Source organism: Stegodyphus dumicola, chromosome 2, assembly GCF_044657685.1.
Source record: "Stegodyphus dumicola isolate Sdum_Otavi_A_Nest chromosome 2, ASM4465768v1".
Lineage (NCBI taxonomy): Eukaryota > Metazoa > Arthropoda > Arachnida > Araneae > Eresidae > Stegodyphus > Stegodyphus dumicola.
Genome location: NC_140769.1, coordinates 262,927,918 through 262,949,711, shown reverse-complemented (window position 1 = coordinate 262,949,711; position 21,794 = coordinate 262,927,918). Strand labels below are relative to the sequence as shown.

The window sequence follows — 21,794 nt, the reverse complement described above, 5'->3', positions numbered from 1 at the left end:
CAAAAAATGGATAAAGGCATATATATCCTTCGTTTCTCTAACCATTCCGAAATCTGTTTATCAATTTTACGTTGCTCTGCCGGGGGGGGGGGGACGTCGCGGCAGGCAATGAACTGGAAGTTGATCTGTCAGCACTATCCTTATCTTCAGGGCTAATGTTTTTATTTTATTCGGCTTATAATTCCTTACTAAATGCAGTATTTCATCTCGACGTACTCCGTCTTTGATATGATTTAAATCAAATTCCTCGTCATTATAAATATCACGAATACACATCAAATAGTTTTCTGGTTGCAATTTTCTAATTTTGACTATGTATGCTTTACGTATGCGTGCATTAAAAGAAATGTTTAATAAAGTAAACAAATAAACATTAAGCTTTTTTTTTTTGTAAATTTTGATATCTTTTAGATCATAACTGCTCTTTATTTCATTAATTACGGTTTCATACTTTTAATTTTATAATTTTTGTATGCCATCTTACCAGATTTAAACTGATGATCTATAATCCGGAAAAACCGATAATCCGGAATCGCTGAAGTCCTGACGGGTCCAGATTAAAGACTTTTGACTGTATTGCTTTTAGAATATCAATTTTATGGTTTGCATTTAATTTAGTTTTTGGTCACATCTTGTATTTAAGTGTATTAAGTGTATTTGTTGAACAGAATTATAGATGATCTAATGTGAAAAACACATTTTCAAAACCCTACAACTGGTTCTTTCAAAAGCTTCCAGAGCACCTGCTGCAGAGTATAAATAAGAGTAAGTGAGTGAGTGAGTGAGAGAGTGAGAGGTTATTGGCGCATACCAAAGATGATTATAACGCGCCACACATGAGCGAGTATAAATAAGAGTCAGGGAGCTGAGAGTTTAGTTGAGAGTAGGCTGCAAGATTTAGTAGTCAGCTGAATCATGAGTTAGGGTTTACACTGAGAGTGAGCTGAGGAACTTTATGATTTATTTTATGGGTTAAAGAGGAACTGGTGAATATTCATGTTTTCTTAGTTATTTCCACCATTATTGTGTCATGTTTATTATTTATTGAGCCTGTTTTCCCAATAAACTGTTTTATATCTTCCTGTTTATCAGGACTTGCCATTCAAAGAAACATCAATGATCCTGTAGCTCGTAACAACTAGTATCAGAAGCGGGATTTCTCTTAATGCCGATTACCAGTACAATGGGAGAACGGTTGAAAGCCAGAATGGAAACAATTGCTGCAAGTTTTACAAAGATGAAATCACCAAAAAAAGCGAATGCTGCAGAAATGAAGAACTCTATCGAAGCTAATGTCGCTGAGATAAAGGAGAGGATTGCAGCAGTTGAAAGTAACATCGCTAGTGCTAGGAATGAGAAAGTAGCAGCTGTAGAAGAAAATTTTAAAGAGAGATTTCTGCAGTGAATGCAAAACTCAAGAAAAAGATTCTAGGACTATCCCAGAAAATTGTAGTACTGGTTTCATTCACAAACAGCTTACTAGCTTAGCCAGCTTTGAACATTCTAGCTCGTTCTTCTTTGAATAATATTCCATTCCAGTTATCTCACCCCACAATTAAGCTCTCACCATACGACAGAAAGTCATCCAGAAATGTGTTTACAATTTCAGATGATTTCTCAAGCAAATTAGTGGTTCTATAGTGTCACCAAAGCATTAAATCAGGCAGCCTGTTTACGAAGAGAGGCAGTGGACATTCTGCAGACATTCCCACCTAGAAAGGTTTGGATATTGGCAGCTTAATTAATGTGCAAGAATTGCAGTTTGGAGAAACATTCCTGAAAGATTACCATTGACTGCAGCTTAAGATTCAACATCAGAAAGCAGGAAAAATCCTTCAAGAACTGGCAAATGACACTGAAAAGTTAACACAGCTAGCTTTTCTGGATTGTGAGTGTAAATTAAAGGCACATTGAGTGTCCAGTATTTTGTGGATGCTGTCAGAGATTTGAAATACAGCAAGCACTCCAGATAACACTTAATAAAAACCTGAAGAGTGCTCTAATATTTGCCATGAAAATGAAAACTGCAAAAAATGCCAGCAGAAAGGATCATCGACCGGTAAGGCCCATATCACACGTGCATTTGTTTCATATGAACTGTTTCGGACAACTTTTCTGCCTGGTTTACTATTGAAAGAAAGACGCACGATTTTTTTCTTACTTTTGAAAAAAATTGTAAGTTGTTTATTTTCAACCAATCAGCTATCAGTTTCAAATACTATCAGCTTATTTGTAATGGAGAACCCGCTTCCCCTTCACATATTAACCCCAAAATGATCTGTGGTGATTGGCTGTTGTAACAAAGCAGAAAAATTGTTCCAAATAGTTGTTCTTCTGAAACAAAGGGATGTGTGATAGCAGTTTAAGGGATATCTGCACAACAGATGACACAATGCTAAAAGTGGTGGTGGAACTGAAAAGAGTGGAGACAATGGAAACCTTTAAGATGAAATGCAGTAATGATAAAAATAAGAAAAAATGTTGGAACCATAATACAGAAGGAAATCCATGAAAACAGTGTCATATGCTTCCACTTGAAAAGACCAAAAAACATGCCGAAAGCGCATCACAGAAACTAGTACACCGCCACCTCCACGGTCAGAAGTTGCAGTGTTCCCATTCAGCTTACGGGCCTCTTAATGATCCTATTCAATGTTCTTCATATACCTTTTCTTAAAAGATGAGATAGAGGACCATGAATGGAAGGAGAAATCAATGGTTTTTCATCCCAAATGACAGTGAATACCACAGCAAATGTGACTGTTCTGCGAGCAGATACAGCCCACGATTTGAATAGGCACCTTCTGTATACGGCTCTATCCTTGAATCTACAAACCATGAATGCAGAGAAAATGCCAGTGCATTGAAAAATGATGGTGCATATCAAGTTTTCATCCTGTTTGTGGCTGATATAACCAATCCAAGTACCCTCGAACTTGACTTTCTAAAAAAGGATGGATTTTGTTTAGATATCAAGAATAATAAATTGCGCACACTAATGAAGATATATTGATGTTTGGGATAGATGAAAAAGAAACAAGTTTTTACAGAATAATTGCTCATAATATTATTATTCCTCCAAAAACAGAATGCATCATCAGTGATGCAATGAAAACTCATGAGAAATTTCAGGTGGGAATTACTGATTTCTCCAAGGAAACTACACATTTGAAAGGACTTTGTGGCTGCCCTTGTGGTCTTATCAAAAGGAACCGTGTCAGTCAAGATAGCTGGGACAGGCCATAACATAAGCGACATGGTATAACATAAGTGACAGGTCTTGAACTTCTCTGAAAGGAGAAGAAACTACTTCATGTTCTCCTGTGACAAGTAGTTTGTGAAGTGCTCTCGATCAGAAGCAGATTCTGCCTGAATTAAAAAGATTTAATCGACAGTACAGAATTAAATGATAAACAAATTCAAATTGCAAGTCATATAACTAAATAATTTAAGGACATCTCTTCAACCTCATTAGTGATATTGGTCGCACGAATGTGACACATCAGATCAACACTAGAAACCATTCACTTATCAAGCAACATCCTCGCTTCCGTTTGGAAAATAAGAAATTGGGAAACTTCTGAAGGAGATGTAGGACAATAAAACTATCGAGCCATCATCTAGTCCTTAGGTATCACCTATAGTCACAGTTTGGAGTACAGACAGATCCAGGAGATTTTGTGTCAACTACAGATGTCTAAATGACATTACGAAGTAAGACTCGAATTGTCTTTGCCTCAAATTGATAATGCCTTAAGACACCTTGGCAAGAAAAAAATGTTTTCCACTTTGGATTTGAAAAGCAGATACTGGCAAATGGAAATATGCTATCAAGATCAAAAGAAGACTGCATTTACTACCGATCAAAACTCTGGCAGTTTACATTAATGCTTTTTGGACTGTGCAACACTCAAGCAGTATATGAACATCTAAGGGAGACAATTTTCAAAGGACTCTGATATGGAGTAGCATTCCTTGCGTATCTCAATGACATTTTTGTTGTATGCACGTTTGCATGCATGGAAAATATTCGAAAAGTACCAAGAAGCTTAGAAAAGCTAATTTGAAGCTCAGTCCTATGAAATGTACTATCTTAGTCATACCACCACCTACAGAATCAAAGCAAAAGTTTATATGGATTGACGAATGTGAAGAAGCGTTTAAAAGTTAAGAATGCTTTCCTGTGTTGTGTTCTCTCCTGTGCAGGCTTATTCTTAATCGGAACATGAGTTAATTCTTGATACAGACATCCGCAATGAAGGAATTAGAGCTGTTCTTTCACAAGAAATTGATGGCCAGAGTATGTTGCAGCACATTTGAGTAAAAGTCTTTAAAAACCAAAAAGATATAACTGTTAACCAGGAAAGAGCTGCTAGCCATTATGAAGGCAGTGGAAAATTTACACCACTACACCTACAGCCAAAAATTCCTACTGCAACCAACCACGCATCAACAAGTTGGCTGCTTGCTTTAAAAAATCTGGAGGGTCAAGTGGCTAGATGGATATAGTGGCTCCTGGAATATGGCATGAAAATTCAACATGGCAGAAGAACTTCATGTGGAAATGCTGATGCACTTCCAAAAATACCTTGTACAGAAAGTGCAACCACTATTCAAAAGCCAATTAAAATATGGTTTGATGTTTCAGTTGTCATACAAATTAATACAAACTCTCTCACACCAGAGACTGATCCCTGCAGCAGCGAAGAAATGAGACAGTCTCAAATGGAAGATCCTGAACTAAGGCCATGATTGGAATTAATAGAAATGAGAAGAAAGAAATGGCACCCTTTAGTGTAGTAACAAAAAGATAATCAGCTTTGTGTAGTTCCCTTTATCTGCAAGATGAAGTTCTTTACTGCAAATGGGAAGCTGACGATATAAATAGTTTTAAATGGCAGCTCATCTTGCCAGATCTTGAGTACCTAGTGTTCGGTCAAAGCTTCATTACAGCCTTACTGGAAGTCAGTTTGGTGTGATGCAGACATTGCACGTTTTGTTTGGATTAAAGACAATGTGGTGCAAATCGTGTAATGCGTATGGAGCTCAAAAAGGCTTAACAACATGTACACGAGGAAGATTCCAGCACTACAGTGTGGCAGCACCATTCAAGAGAATTGCTTTGGACATTCTAGGATCTTTACCTTATACAACTAAGGGTACCTAGCTGACATGGATTACAATTTGGAGTGCCTCTTCTTAATCATTCTGACCAGGAACAAAGTTAACATCTTCTACACTTAAAGGACTTTGTAGAATTCTTGGAATGGGGAAGACTCAAACCACTCTTTACATCTTTAGTCAGAAAGAATGGTGGAGAAATTCAATCAAATAATCTTGGACTCTCTCTTTATTTGTATGCCGAGCCAGTGTGACTGGGACTAAAAATTAGCATTATTCCTGCTAGCATAAAGGAGTGCTGTTCATGAAAGTACTGGATTTTCTCCATAGCAAATGATTTTTGCGCATGATCCTGCCAAATATGCCTTCCTTGCCCGAGCCACACTTAGAACATCTGCAGGCACGTCTAGAGGACATTCAATGGTTCACCAAGGAAAGAACGAATACAGCCACTGAGGTTAAAGATGAGATATGATGCCAATTCAAAAGACAGAGAATTCAAGATTCAAGCAAGGATATCAAGCCCTTTGCACAATCTTTCCCCTGCTACAGATATTGTGAGAAGGGCCCAACTCTGCGATAAAAAATGAATGATGTAGTGGTGCACATACAAAGAACTTCTTTTAAACCTAAGGTAGTGATAGACTTGCACCTTATTACTATGGTAATGAGAATTGGTTATCCCTGTCTTACAGATTTCACTGCCTGGAACATGCAAGTCCTTAACGAGGGGGCATGTTGTACATATTCATATATATTTTAATCCTTTTCAATTGCATTTTTGGTTTTCTATATTGTTGTAGTATTTTGTATTGTTCTATTTATTTTATTTTTAAAATAAAATAAATAGAACAATACAAAACTTTGATGATTCTTTAGCTTGCAACAATATCATCTTAAAGAACTGAAGTTCACGAAAACAGAAACTAAAGTATTATACAAATCTAGCTAATAAATGCTGTTCAGATACAGGTCTTCACCCCCAGATTAAAAAAGGTCATACCACTTAGAGGGTTAATATTATTTATCAACAAAGATTTTCAACAGAGATGGCCCACTTGGAACAGTGAAACATTTTATAGAATATTAGATGAACAGACATTTTAGACTTATATGAGAATTCTATACCTTTTGTATATTTGAAAAACCAAAAATATCATTCTGTATAAATATTGAATGTTTTTAAACAAGATGCATCATGAATTCAGTGCATTTTTATTTAAATTAATTAGATTAAAAAATAAAATAATAATAATAATATTAACTACATCTATTGCTTTTAAACAGTTTAGTTTGTTTAAAGGAATAATTTTAACTACATCGGTCATAATTTCAGTGCATTTTTATTGAAATCCACCCCTTCAAAAGTATAATATAGTTATAAATTTTGTACATAAAAGTAATTTTTGTGGCACTATATGTAAATCGTAATACCCCTTTGTATAATGTAATGTGAAAGGTCTTGGAAATTCAAAGCTCCGCCGGTATTGGGGAAGGTCCATTTAACACTGAAGTAAATGGCTATCTTGCAAAATTGGTACATAAAAATTGCAATGGTTTTGGCAACGAATTTCTGTCACCACATTTGGCGAGAAAGCACCAAAAGTTGCCAAATATTTTGGTCCAATTCCTGCATAACTGTGACTGATGTGATCCCTATATGTAATTGTAACCATATTTGGCCCTATGTAATTGTACATGAGTATGCCTTCCAACAATTTTGAGAAACTGAAGGTACTGGAAATTTCTTGCCAGCCAGGGGGAAAATCACATGACCAGAGAGAGCATTAGCTCTCTGTGTTTAGTTCTGAGTATTGAGAGATCTCCATGCGAGCTCCGCTTTTTAGATGCACTTTGAATTGCATTGTATTTAATGTTGTTAGCAGTTGAAGTGGTAATTACAGATTATACTCTGTCATACTGAGAAGAGTTGTATGAGTGCTTCTGTGAAATGTTCCAGAAATGTGAAGTGCTTCTTTCGGAAAAATAAATTTTATCAAGCTATCATCATTTCTGAGCACATTCAACCCATATGCTTGAAATAATGTTCTTAAGAACTGCATCTATTGCTTTTTTAGCATAGTTTGTTATACTGAATGTTTTTCAATTAGATACATAATGAACTCAATGCATTTTTATTAAAATCAATCTAATTGAAAAGTAAAAAATAATATTTCTAAGAACTGCATCTACTGCTTTTAAATAGCTTAGTGTATTATACTGAGCATTTTAAATTAGATTTATCATGAAATTCAATGCTCTTTTGTTATTTAAATCACCGTGATTCAAAAGTAAAAGAGTAATAATCTTAAAAACTGCATCTTTTGCTTCCAAATAGCCTTGTTTGTTAATCCACAACAGACATGTTCAATCTACCTTACATTTTGATAAATGGCAACAAGGTCGAATGAAAAGTGAAACAACGCATTCACAGTGAAAGACATTTAAAGTGAATTAAAGCAAAACCATTTGTAGAGACTAATGTGGGTAAAGAGATAAAATATATAGAATCAATGTCAATCAAAAAAATCAAAACTAAATAACAGAAAAGCATAAATTAAAAATAGTAAAAAATCTGGAAAACAAAAATGAAAGAAAAATAAATTATTGCAAAAACAAAACAACACAAAACTGAAATCTTTTTCTAAAGTTCCAGGAAATTGTATTGGTACAACAGTTTTTTACATCCTTTTTTACGTTTAGTTTTAAATTTTGTTTTGAAACTGTTTTTAAGACTGCACTTTTTTGTGGAAGGGGGATCAATAAAGCTTCTTTTTTGCTTGTATTTGGCACAATCTTAAGTTCTCCTGTTTTGTTTTGAGTATTTTCTTTTTTAAACCTAAATTGGAATTTAATTTTTGAAAATTTAAATTGCTTCTTGTTAATTTCTACATTTGGAAAGCTTAGGGTATTTTAATAATAATATGATTCAGAAGTGTGGCTCTGCTGATAATTCTTTTGGCTGCTCCTTGGCAAAATACAGGGAAATACAAGCTATTATTTAGCTTTCTTTAATTCTAGGTCTGTTTCAAACTGTTTTTGTTTTGTGCCTTCCTGTTAGATATTTTGCCACTATAGCTTAGAAACTGCAAAATTAAGATTATTAAAGTAGTGCAGTATATTTTGAAATTAATGAAATACCTAATTAGATAATTATTTAGTTGTATTATTTTGTTATTGTTTCAGATTTCTATTTTAAATATTATTTTTATGTTAGTAGTTCCACTTTTAATTGATTTAATTACTTTAATTATACCTTGATTATGTATATGTACAAATACAAAATGATTTCAAAGAATTAATTTCAAAAAGGGTATTTCTCCTTTCCATTTTAAAAATATTATTTGCTTATGATAAATTGCTATAAAGTGCATCATTTCAAAATAAATAAAAATAAATAGTTGTCAAAAAACATCTACAGTACTTTACCTCATGATGATAATAAATACTGTAAGGATTTATTTTATTCTAACTAATTATTTTTCGTTTTCCTTTCCCTCCTGATTTCAGTTTCCTGCCAGAAGGTAAATTTTGTTATGATGTAGTACTCAAATTTAAACATGTTTCAGAAGCAGTATTTAAGCTGCATGTCAAAAGTTCAAAAAGAATAGTAGTGGACTTAGATCCCAGTTTATGCTGCATGTTTGAATTTAGCTCTCTAGGCGGTGTTAGACACCCTTCAGTTTATACTGATATTCCTCGTCTAGGCTTTGCTGTACATAGCTGATTTAGCGTTAGTTAAGCTAAAGAACCAGTTATTAGATATCTTAATTCACTAGTGATTTGTTATGTTCTTTTATTAATTTATGTAGCCACAAGTGGTGGTGATTTGTGAGCACGATGTGCATGCATCTGTTCTAATTTAGTTTAAATAAAAAGGTTATATAAATCTCTCTTCTGCAGTATTTATTCTCAAGAACATAGCAAGAATTCCCTACTTCGTCTTTGACTTAGAGTTAATGTTGTATGCTCCCTAAAAGAATATGGACACTATATAATATAATACAACTATAAAAAGAAGCATTTCGTGTAACTATTACTAGTTTTTATAATTTCAATCAATCTTACCATAGAAAATTCAAATTAAAAAGAGGAACAATTAAAAAAAATTAATAACCTCATTGCTATCAACAAAAATTTGCTCCAGATGCATATCTAATTTTATTTTTTTCTTCTCCTTCTTCTTTTCAATGGTTTCACTTCCATCCTAGGGAGGAGGGGGAAAAAAATCAAACACTATTTACTAAGCCTAATTTTGCTTAGATTAAGTAAAGCGATACTTTTGTATCAACAGGGCACAATCAAATATAGTAACCTGTTTGTATTCCATCGCAGACAGCCAGACTGTGCTTAATGTGAACAGCAAGGTTGTGTGTGTTGCTGAATTTCTCCAATTCTGATTTTTTTTAGAGCAAAATCAGTTCACTGTGTTCATGCAGAGAACAATAATACTCTCTATGCACACAGCAATCTATAATAGTTCTCCCCATGTATACAGTAATCTCTTTTCACTTAGAAAGTGAACTGCACAGTTTTGGCACTACACATCATATTACATGATTCACTACTGTTACTAGAGGTTAATTTTTTTCAATGAAGCTTTACATATGGTTAGGGCTCTGCCATCTAATTAGAAATTTGTGCCAACGTTTATGTTTGGCATTAAGTGGTGCCTCATTAATATAAAAGTACCATCATAACATAAAAGTTAATACAAAAGTTTTTACTTGTGAACAGAAATATCTAATTAATTCATTTAACATGAAAATCATACATTTTAATAGACATAATATGTATTAACACTACAAACTTTTGGATTAGGCATGTTTTCGTAGCTTGCTTAAAATTCTGATGTGCCTGCGATTTTCAAAATTACCTCTAGCAGTTCAGTTCATGATGAATGGGGATACCAGACCTTTACAATTGATTAATAGCTATTGTCCCACATTCATCATTAACTAGATTTATTTTAATTTTAAATAATAACAAAATTAATTACATTTTTCATATTAAAATATGTAATTTAAAACTATACATTTTGAAACATATTTACATGAAAGAGGTTTTAAAAAAATTTAATAAAATGCAATTGCATTAAAAATAAAGTTCATAGAGTCCACGGTTGATGGATTTGATAAAGTTCAATCAAGCATTCATAAAATTAATCAAACAAATAATCATAATGCCTTAATTAAGACCTCATACATTATGCTCATATAATAAAATTGTGTGCGAGCTTTTAAATAAAATAATTAAGATTTTAAAGAAGTAAATATGTTATTATTACTTTCTTATTTTTTAAATGGGATGACAAATATCTTTTCTCAGTGAAGCAGATTCATAACTTAACAAATTTTAAGAACAATGTCTGCTTAATAAAGAGCCTTTTGAAAGATATGATGCTAGCTTCAAGAAATTTATAAAGCACTCTCTTGCAACAAAATTTTTTTATTCGCAATGCAATTTCAACAAAGATTATGTAATTAAAATCTGATGTGGCCAGCACATGACCTTTCTCCAATTTCATGTTTTAAATAGCAATGAACTTTAACTACAGTATCACTTCCACTTGATCATCTGGAAACACAGTTTAATTTGTTGTTCCAATAAATAGAAAGTTCTGTAATATAAAATATGAATTCCATTTTATTAGATATAATTAACTGGCCATGTATAAAAATTGGTTTTTCTGGATTTACACCAATATAATCCAGTGTTCACCTCTTTATTTTTTAAATTAAAAATGTATTTTATTATGCAGTTGAATAACACACAATGGAACTGCTTTTTATAGAAAATTAAGTGTTTACAATATATTTAAAATAAATACCATAATTTAATTTTCATCTATGTTACTTCTATTATATCAATCAATCTAAATTCATCCTGATCTGCATATATATGCTCACAATATTTAGGTGCCAGCAAATAATGCTCACTATTGTTCTCTAATACTTGTTAAATTTTGGATTCTAACATATTTTTTTAGAAAAAATCTGTTCACAGCTTCAAGAAAAGTATCATTTCTCGTTATCCAATTTTACCTAAATCTAATCAATTCTTTATATGAATGAAAAAAGCTAAATTACAGAAAACAGAAATTTTTGGAAGTTTAATAAAATTACTATTGGGAGGGGGGAAATCATCACACGTAGACAGACAAATGGATAAACATCACTGGAAAAATCATAAAAATATGTTATGGGGAACCTAATTCGCGAGTATCGTTGAAAAACTCATCAGCAAATTTCTGGACCAAAAAGATTATCTCCCTTACCAGGTATACAGGTTGCTAGGAGGTAAAAACAAGATATAATTATTTCCATAATATGAAACTCCTTTTTGGAATACAATTAAATAATGAAACTATTTTTCTAATTGACTAAAAAAGTTACTAATAAGACTAATTTTTATTCCCTTTTCAAAGATCAATCAACTTCTATCAATACATTTCCATTTCAACTTAAAAAAAAAAAAAAAAAAAAAAAAAAGGTCTTTCATTTTTATTGTGCTAAACAAAATTCACAACTTATCAGTATTTAAACTAAGATATAATTGAAACATCCAGAAAGTTATGCAAATTTTTAAATTAAAGCATGTTTTCTTTTAATTATTTTGCTACTGTCAATATGGAATGATCTTGATGGAAGCAGATACTTAAATGCAATATTTCTGCTCATGTTGCAGAATTCTAGCAATGCTGTGGCATAATTTTTGTTTCAGGCCTTCAGGTTTCTAAATGGAGAATCCAAAAGCTCATTTTTGTCATATTATGCCATTTATTTTTAAAAAGGAAATAATCTTAGTCATATTACACATTGAATTTGTGCTGTGTATGGAGAAAATGCAGTTTCTGATGACACAGTTCAAAAATAGTTTGAGGAAGGTGTGGAAATTTTAGGCTCGAAGATTCTCTGTAAACAAATACCTGTTAAAAGAAGCTATTTCAGTGAATATCTAGTTTATGGTAATTTGGCGATTTTTTGGCGATCAACCCTGCTACAGCAACTTGCTAGTTTTGTTTTGGACGCCATCTTGTTTTCACGAAGTCTTTTTTTTTTTTTTTTTTACTCAACATTTTTTCCAAAGATGTTGCTAGCCGAATTACGCTTATACTAGAACTTTTATGGAACAAAAATGCTTAATCATGACGAAGATTAGGTGTGAAATTGGGAGAAAGTGCAGAATCGCAAACTGCTTGCCGCATTTTTAAGAACTGCACATAAACAGTATCCATGTACACGTCGACCTATTTTCACTTAAAAAAAATTCCAGAATTGCACAAAAATGGCATTGCGCACACTCTTGACTTTATCTATGTACACATCGACCTATTTTCACTTAAAAAGTCAAAGAAAATTGACAAAAATCCAATTCTTCTTACTCTTGTAAAAAGTGCCAAACAAATAAGTGGGCAATTCTGCACTTTAGCAGCGAAATTGTTTCTAAGTGCTTATTAGCTAAAATCACGATTGGAATTTTCCGGAAAATGTCACATTACATGTCTCATGATCTCTCATTTCTCGAGACAAAATAATCTGTGATTCGAACTGTGTACTTCTCAGATTATTGTTAAAGTCCTAGCTAGTAACCTTTATCGCCTTACCAAAATGTCACCAAACTACCTATTACCATATTCTAAAGATTAGCCCCTATTTCTAGCAATAGGACTGCAATAGGACTATATTACTTCAGCAATTCAAATGATCACTTATATTCACAATATTTTTCTGAATTGTTCAATTTGGTGGCAACAATTCATAATATGTAATTTCTTGGTAGTCCTACCATACAGAAAGCATAACTTTCGGGAGTTGCAGCCCTACTCTCAATATTATTGAAGAATGTTCTTTTGGCTTACCAATGATCTTTTTCTTATAACATTTATAAGGTAGTTTCTCCCTCCTTTCCAAATGTCTTCATGGTGAGACTGAAAGCATGCTCGACGCATATTTGGGATGTCTGATGTTCTGGCAAGAGCATTGCACAATTTTCACGTTCCAGCATCTATACAACCTAATGACTCTACACATTATTGTATAGTATCCACATCTCATCTGCAGTAATGAGCCATTTCAGAAAAGAAGCTTCTTTATTTCCTTTTGGGAGAAAAAAATCACAAGCTGAAACTCAGGCAAGCATGAAGTATGGAGTAACCCTACATCATAGCAGTTTACACACCTAATTTTCATGATCCTGTACTGTATTTTATAGAACATTTAGTCTGTCTGACAATTCCTAAACTGTATAATGTGAATTTTCAGTGGCACATTCCGTTAATAAGTTTTTGTTTACAGAGAATGGTCATACAGAGCAGATATCCTCTTCAAGAATGAAATCTCTGCACTTTCTCTTTTGGAATCACCTTGGAACTGTTCCATCAGAAACAGTACTTTGTTCACATAGAATACCATTTTTTTAACACTCTGTCCAGCACTTCCCCCCTTTTTTAATTAACAGCACAATATAACAAAAATGAATTTTGGGAGTTCTCCAATTTCAGAAATATACTGAAACAAAAATTATGCCACAAGATATACTAGAATTATGCAGTGTGACCAGAAAAGACCTTATTTAATCATCTGCTTTGATCAAGGTCACAACTTATTAGCAGTAATAAATTAAATAAAAAAAAATATGCTTCAGAATTTGAAAAAACACAGAACTTCTGGATTACGAAGTATAATTAAACATAATTATATTATTTTTACCAAGAGAGACAAGAGAAAAGACACTGAAAAAGGTAAAAGTAACTTTAGAAACATGAATAATACAAAAAGTATACTTTTTTGGCATCCTTTTCTTCTTTTTCTTTCCCTTCTTTCTCATCTGATTTTCCTTTGGTCTTTTTAGAATCTTTTTCTTTTCCAGATTCTTGAGCCGCTTCTTCTGTATCTTTTTTCTTTTTCTTTGTTTCTTTCAATACTACTATCTTTTTGGCACGGTGGAAAAACTTATGTTCAAGTAACCTGCAATTAATGAATTAATAAACATTAAATAATATTTTAGTAAGAATTTTATAAAAAGCTGCACTAAAAATAAACTCGATGAATATGTATAATTTTATGTTAAACTTGAATAGGTACCATTCAGTTAAGGTTGCAACCTCTTTTTAGAAAGGGTAATCTTTTAATAAGCTTTTCCTGTCTTGTTCTGTTTTTGAGTTCAAGAAAATTGCAATATGTCCTTTATTTTGAAATTAAAAATCCTTTAAGTTCTCATTTCTTAAGCAAACCACCACTGTTCTAAAAAATTATTTAAACTGCTTTTAATCGATGATAATTCTATTGAAATCACACCAAATATTAAAATATATTTACTGTGCTAATGTTATGTAATGGCAGTATTGAGCTTAGCTATTGAAGAACCAGAGAAGAAAAAAAAATTGGTTTAGATATTTTCAATGTTTTGACTAACTTAAGAAATAAGCTTAAATCTCAATATGATCAGGAATTTTTTGGCTTTTCAATTCATCAACATTTGAAAAAGTTACATAATGCAGAATCTCAGAGATTACTGAATATTTATTTATTTCTTAGAACACTTTGATGAAAATTCTACATTTGACAAATTGCCAATTCCAAGTCTGTTAAATAATTCATTTCTAGCATACTAGAAATTTTTTGAAGTTATTCAAGATTTGAAGCAAATAAAAACTAGATCTGAATGTGGATGACCTTTTTGATGAAGTAACATTAATTCAAAAAAAAACTTACCAAGATCCAAAACATCAAGTAGCAAATGGCATGTGATTTTAAAACCAGTTGATTATAAAAGTATGAATATTTTTTAAACAGTTTCACATTTTTTTTTTCAAGTCCTGCAATATCAGAATACCGTGAACAAATTTTTAATGTAATCAATGGAGAAATTAATAAAGCAAGGTGTTTGGTTGAATTTATAAAAAATGAATTATTAACATTTGAAACAGTGAAACATTTCCCTTTAATTGGGAAATGGTGAAAGATCTCCTATAACAGCCAATGAAAAACATATTGCTTCTGAGCAACTGTGCCAAATAAAAGGTTAATATATTTTATTTTGAAAGAAAGTTGTTCAGAATTTTCCGAAAAAAAAAATAAAAGGTGCACACTTTATCAAATCTGACAAAAAACTAAAATTTTTATCCTAAAAGTTTGCCATATTTTTTAATTAAAATTTTTACTGAATTTGAATGACCATTCTAATAGTGCGTATTTTGTGTATAAAAATGTACATCTTACAGAGGTCACTCTGAAATTTTTGAAATACTTGCAAACAATAAGTAATAGAAAAAATTTAATGGTTAGATTTTAAAATATGAAATATTTCAGCCTAGGAGATGATTTTTTATCGGCGAATTTCAAGTAGCTTAGCATAGAATAAATTTTAGGCAGAAGCAAAAATGGAGTTGGTGGGAGAACATTATTGCACTATTCAGATGGTTTACGGAATTTCACAGAGGTTGCAACTCTCTTGAGGACAAAGAACATACACAGGAAGGCTGTTGTCAGCAATAATTCTCAACAATGTGTTTGCCATACAGAAAATGTTAATCGATGATAATCGTTGCACCTAACAAATGATACAAAAGGAACTTAATGTTGTATGTGCTGCCATACATAAAATTATTCATGAAGAATTACATATGATAATTACTTAAAGATGGTGGCCAGTGCATTATTTCTAAAATTGTAACTGGTGATGAAACATATATACCATTTTTTGACGCTCCAACACATCAAGAAAGTAAAGTATGGGTCTTTGAAGATGACCCATGCCCACAATGGTGAAAAGATAATGTGTCATGAAAAAGTAATGCATGCCATTTTCTTCAGAAGCACAGGACTGGTCAAAGCAATCAAGTTGGAAGGACAGAAGATAGTCACAACTAACTGCTCTTTCAGAAAATCTTCAAGAAATGAGTGTTAGGACTCATCCTCTACATCTCCTTCAGCAAAATTGACTGCTGAGTTTCATCAACAAAAACACATTAAAATGATAGAACATTCCACCCTATTTACCTGATATAGCTATGTGTGACTTTTCACTATTTTTTAATCGAAAAAAGAATTACGTGGAAGTCTTTTTCACTCCGAAGATGAGTGATGAGGTTATAAATGCATTTTTTTCATTCAATCCAAAAAAATAACGGCTTTGGGCATTAATCTTTGGAAAATTTGCCTATAGATATATACTGATGCTAGAGAAGAGTATTTTGAACACTCCTAAAATTTTAGAAGTATAACTTAAAAAACCTAAGTGTATCTTAGAAAATTTCAGAGTGACACTCGCATCTGATACTTTTTGATATCTACACTCCTATGAAAGTAGCCAGCACGTTGGCAAATTTGTGAATTGATAAAAACCTTTCCTAGGCTAAATTTAATTATGTGGCTCATACTGTTCTGTCCATGATAACAATTAAAAAAGCATAAAAAGGGACATTTTATGACAAAAATCAAAAATTTATATGGCTAATATTTACATTCTCATAATTATTCGTAAGTTATGCTTATATCATATAAATCATACATATAATATAATTATGTATCATTCCCAAAACAAAACATTTACACAGTGTCTATGCTTTCAATTATGTATTCCATAACCAGGATAATGTGCAAAGTACTGATAAATAAAACTACTGTCAATTAGATGATCATTATATGAATTAGAAGTGACTTCAAATAAACTTCCTGGCAATTTTCACTTGTATATTCATACATGCATATAAAATACAGATCTAATAAGTCATATATTTATATGTACAAAGACAGAGAATGTGATGGTTCAGAAGTTGTTGATGTATATGTTCATTAGTATTAATGTAATGAATAAGATGTGTATTAATGATGTCTATTTTTCATCATGCATAATAATACCTCTAAATCCATAAACTTGATATGTAATGAGTAAGTAGCATTTACAATAAAACTAATAGCATACAAATTTAATTAGTATTCTCATTATTGCATAAGCAATACCTTCATTTTTTATGCATCTCTATTGTTGTTCACAACGTCATTGATTGTGCAATAAACAATTTAAAAGATAATTAATAGAAAAGTAAAGACATGCATATATAAACATATTTTAACGAATTATTCACTTTAAATTAAATAAAAATATATTAATATAATGATGATACACTCTTTTGCAATTTTGCGATCGTGATGAAATTTGGTATGCGAAAACATCCTGATCGAACATGCAAATGACCAAAGTTTCAAGGCAAATGAACAGGAATTGTAATCATAGTGTGTATTTCTAGTGTGCAATTTGCAAAGTATAAAACCAATAACAGAGGCGGAAAACTTATCTTTTTTTGTTGCTGCCATTGCAATTCCGTAAAGAAGCAACTAAAGATGTCATTTACGACGATAAGACCTTACAGACAACTAAACGACTTTGAAAATGTGGTCTCATTGTAGGCTTGCATGAAGCAGGGTGGTCATATCGAGCAATAGGCTGCTACCTGCAGAGTACAGAAACTGCTGTGCAAAGATGGCAGCAATGGTTGCTACAAGGAAATTGTCGATGAAGGCTCTGGAAGGCCAAGGAGCACAAATGCGAGGCAAGATAGGATGAATGTTCACCAGGACTGAACTGCCCCAATGGCATAATTGTCGACTATTCAATGCACTACAGCCACGTCTATACCTCCTGTGGTACCACCCACCATCTCACAGCGCTTGTCTGAGGCGGGGTTATGCTCACAGAAGCCTTTAAGAAGTTTGCCTTTGACCCCCACAACATCTGCGGAGCCATCTGGAGTAGTGTCGCAGTCGATCATCATGGCTGCCATCAGACTGGCATCATATAGTGTTCAGAGATGAATCCTGCTTCACTCTTAAAGCAGATGACCACCGTGTTCATGTCTGGAGAGGACAGGGCCAGCGGTCCCAATCAGCCTTTGTTTCACACAGGCATACAGCCATAATTCCTGGTGTGATGGTGTGAGGCGCTATTTCTTATGACAGCAGGTCATCTTTCCTCCCTACATCTTTAACAGGTCAACGATATATTGATACCATCCTGTGGCCGGTTGCATTCCCTTTATGGTACTTCATTCTGGCGCCATTTTCCAAAAAGATAATGTCAGGCCACATACCACTCGCATATCTTTGGGCTGTCTCCGTGTGGTTGATACAATTCTTGGCCAGTGAGTCACCAGACCTTTCATCAATCGGCCATGTCTGGGACATAGTAGGCCCCTAGATTTGGGCACCACAAAATATCACAGATCTGGAGCTACAACTGATGAATGCCTGGCAAAATGTGTCACAGGATTATATTAGGAACCTCTACCACTCCTTGTCTCGACGAATTCAAGCATGCACTGCCGCCAGGAGCAGTTCGAACAACTAATAATTTGAACACTGAACAGGTGATTGTGAGCCGTGAACAGGTACTATGACCTTGATCCTTTAATCATTTTATTATCTGTGTATGAGCTATAAACACATTCAATTTCATCAAAAACCTTTGTGGTGCTTCGATTTTTTTGCAAAAGAGTGCATTTCTACATGGTACGGTATGGATCAGTACGAAACATAACAAGTTAAGTGAAATTTTGGTGATGAAAAATTCATAAACAAATCCTCAAAGGTACAAGAATGTCACAGATGCTTCATAAAGCTTACTATTAGCATCTGGGCAGAACATGATTCAAAACTTCCAAAGAAAGATCATAATGCAGTTCTTTTTATAAACATGCAGAGCCTGACTAAGGCAGGGGCATATGGGGCAGTTGCCACAGGCCTCCATATGACAGAAGAACCCCCAAATCAAATACCGTACAAAGTCCGAAATTCGGATTCGTAGTTTTCAAATTTAGGATTTTTCTGGATATTAGATCATCAGTTTAAATCTAGTAAGATGGCATGTAGAAATTATAAAATTAAAAATATGAAATCCTGATTTATAAAATCATGAAGTATTTATGATTTAATAAAGGGTATAAAAAAAGGGGGGGCTTAATATTTGTTTGTTAGACATTTCTTTCAATGTAAGCTGTTTAAGTTGCTTCCTTGTTTTGGGGGGGGGGGTTCTAATACTTTCTTTTTAATTCTGTAGACAGACATAATCTCTTCTTCAGTTATATTGTTGAAGTCCTGCAACTGCTGGTTCGAGAATTCCGACTAACTTATCAATTGAAATTTTCTCGTTTTCGGTAACTTCTCTGTCACTTTCTTCACTATCGGTAATGGTATTTTCTGGTTCTAGAACCAAACTACAGATTTTGCCATTCATTAATTGATTGATGATTGAGAAACATTGTCATCACAATGAAAAACTTCTTTTATATCATCTTCATTTATTATCACAGCTCCACATTTCTTTACAAAATCCATTAACTGGAAAATTTCACTTTTGTTTTGCGATATCCGAAAACCTTTAAAATTAGCTTCTATCGTCATCAAATTTAGCTGTCCTTCACTATACATATTTGGCTATGCATCATGCGCTTGGCGACTAACGACACGTTGTTCCGTTAAATTTTATCTTGCTTCTATCGCACACTGAGACAATTAAGCCTGAATTGTATTAGTTTAGTTATTTATTAAAATTATGTCTATTTCTTGCATACACTTAAGGCTTATCAGAGATCTAAATAAATAAATTTCCACATATACTTGAGCCTTATTGAGGTCTGGCGCTAGATATCTTATCGCCTCTTTGGGTCCTAAATTCTGTGATTCAGTATGGCCATACGAGCTCTGGCGCTGGTTCTGGGTTTATTCTTAATTCAAATAGCCCTAAATGCAATCTTTGGGTCTATGAGTATCATCAACAAAATCTATTTTTAGCATATGGAAGGAAATTTTTGGTAAATATTTCGTCAAAAATTTTTAGCGCATTTAAATTAAATCTGTAATCATCGCCAAGCGTAATGTCAACATAAAAAAAGGTTACCAGACTCCTTTATTATTCGATGACTAACATAAAAAAATTGTTTAGGCATCGCTACATGAGTCATTACTCAAGTTGTCATGTTTTGATAAACATGCGGTGATGAATAATAAATAATTATTCACAAGGTTGGCATCAGATCAACGATGTATCTATGTGAAATGTCTCGGTTTGAGATGCGTGCCAAAGAAATACACAGCAATGGAGCTAAATTACTGATTGTACAAATTTATGCTAAAATGATTGTTTCTTCAATAACAAGGTATTTTTTTTAGTGTTGAAGTGAAATTAAGAATTGGGACTCTTCGGATGTTTTATTATGCACGGATGGGAGAATCAAATGCGCCTGCGTAAAGCCTACGAGAAAACAGTGGTGGTTTTGAGGTTCGGATTTCAGACTTTGTACTGTAGAAAGTTTATTATTATAAAAATTTAAATATCTCCAAAATGTTCCCTTGTTCATTACTGAAGTAGTGAGAAGCAGAGGGGGGGCCCCAAAAACGTTTTTGCCTCGGGCCGCAGTTAGGCTATGTCAGGCCCTGGAAATACGATAAGAAAACTGCGAAATCTGCAGTGTAGCATGTAAACCCGGTTTCACTCTGAAAAATTAATGAATATGTATAAATCCTCTTATAACACTTTATGTATGTACCTATCTCAATGATATGATTTTTATTCTAAGCATTTATGAAATTAAGCTATGTACTATGTCACCATGTGTAGTACACTATAACAATCTCTTTATTTATACACACAAAAATAAAATAAATTCTGGTGATACACACTTTTTTTCATGATAATATTCTTTTGAAAGTGAATGACCTTCATTTACATAGTAACTATAAGCATTCAGTTGGTAGACTGCATAAAATATTGTTATGAAATGTCTAGGCAAGGTAGGATAGCTTTCCCACAAGGGATGACAGGGTTGCCACATTTGGCGACAAAAATGACATTATGCCATAGATGGATGGAGAACCTTCTGGAACGAATTCTTATCGATTTGGCTCAGAATGTTCTTGAACGCAAGCCAAAAGCTATATAAACTCTGCTGGTATATGGAGAATCGGTGCTCAATGCCTAGTCGAGTGAGTTAATAGTCTGTGAGCGAGTGTCTCGTAGTCTAGTGCATCGAAAGAGTATCTTACTGTATTGTGAGTTAATGCATCGTGAGTTTTAAGAGTTTGTTGAGCTAAGAGAACACCCGAACCGAGTCGAGAGCTGTACTTTAGTGTATTGTCGAGTGCACCGTGAGTTATATTGTGGAGAGTCTTGAGAGTATGTAGAGTTCCGAGAACGCCCAAGCAAAATTGGGAGCTGTACTCTGGTGCTTTGTCGTGAAGCTGTCTTCACCGTTATAGCCTGAAGGCTGTGTCACTAACTGTTTCAGCATGTTCATAGTACTTCTTCGATGACTGTAAACGTGATTTTGAACCTGTCCTGAGAATATTGACTAATAAATTGTGTTTCAGTACTTCATCAAGTGTTGTCCTTATTCACTCCAAATCCACAAACCCATACAAAGAAAAACGTAACAATATATAACTGTAATTTGGGGAGAAACTTTTGGATACATGTTACTTTTGGTTAATTAGCTTTGCCATTTCAAGAGTAATTATTGTGAAATTATATTTCAATCCCAAAATATTTCTGAACGTAAGAAAACAAATTTTAACAGAAAATTTATTTCTTTGGAGATGAAAATAAAAATTTTGAAAGATTTGTTAAAAGAATAATCACTTCAGGTTGCAAAAAGGTATAAAATTAAATGAGACAGC

At 33.1% G+C, this 21,794-nt stretch overlaps 1 protein-coding gene across 1 annotated transcript in view; it reads right to left on the bottom strand.

The window, feature by feature from the left end:
• Positions 1-21,794, bottom strand: part of Trp1 (translocation protein 1) — a 42,115-nt gene that overhangs the window by 7,664 nt on the left and 12,657 nt on the right. Inside the window, exons 4-5 of the mRNA XM_035362682.1 lie at positions 13,907-14,090; positions 9,239-9,328 (exon numbers count right to left, since the gene is read on the bottom strand). Of these exons, the coding sequence (XP_035218573.1) occupies positions 9,239-9,328; positions 13,907-14,090 (274 nt within the window). The remainder of the gene's footprint in view (positions 1-9,238; positions 9,329-13,906; positions 14,091-21,794) is intronic.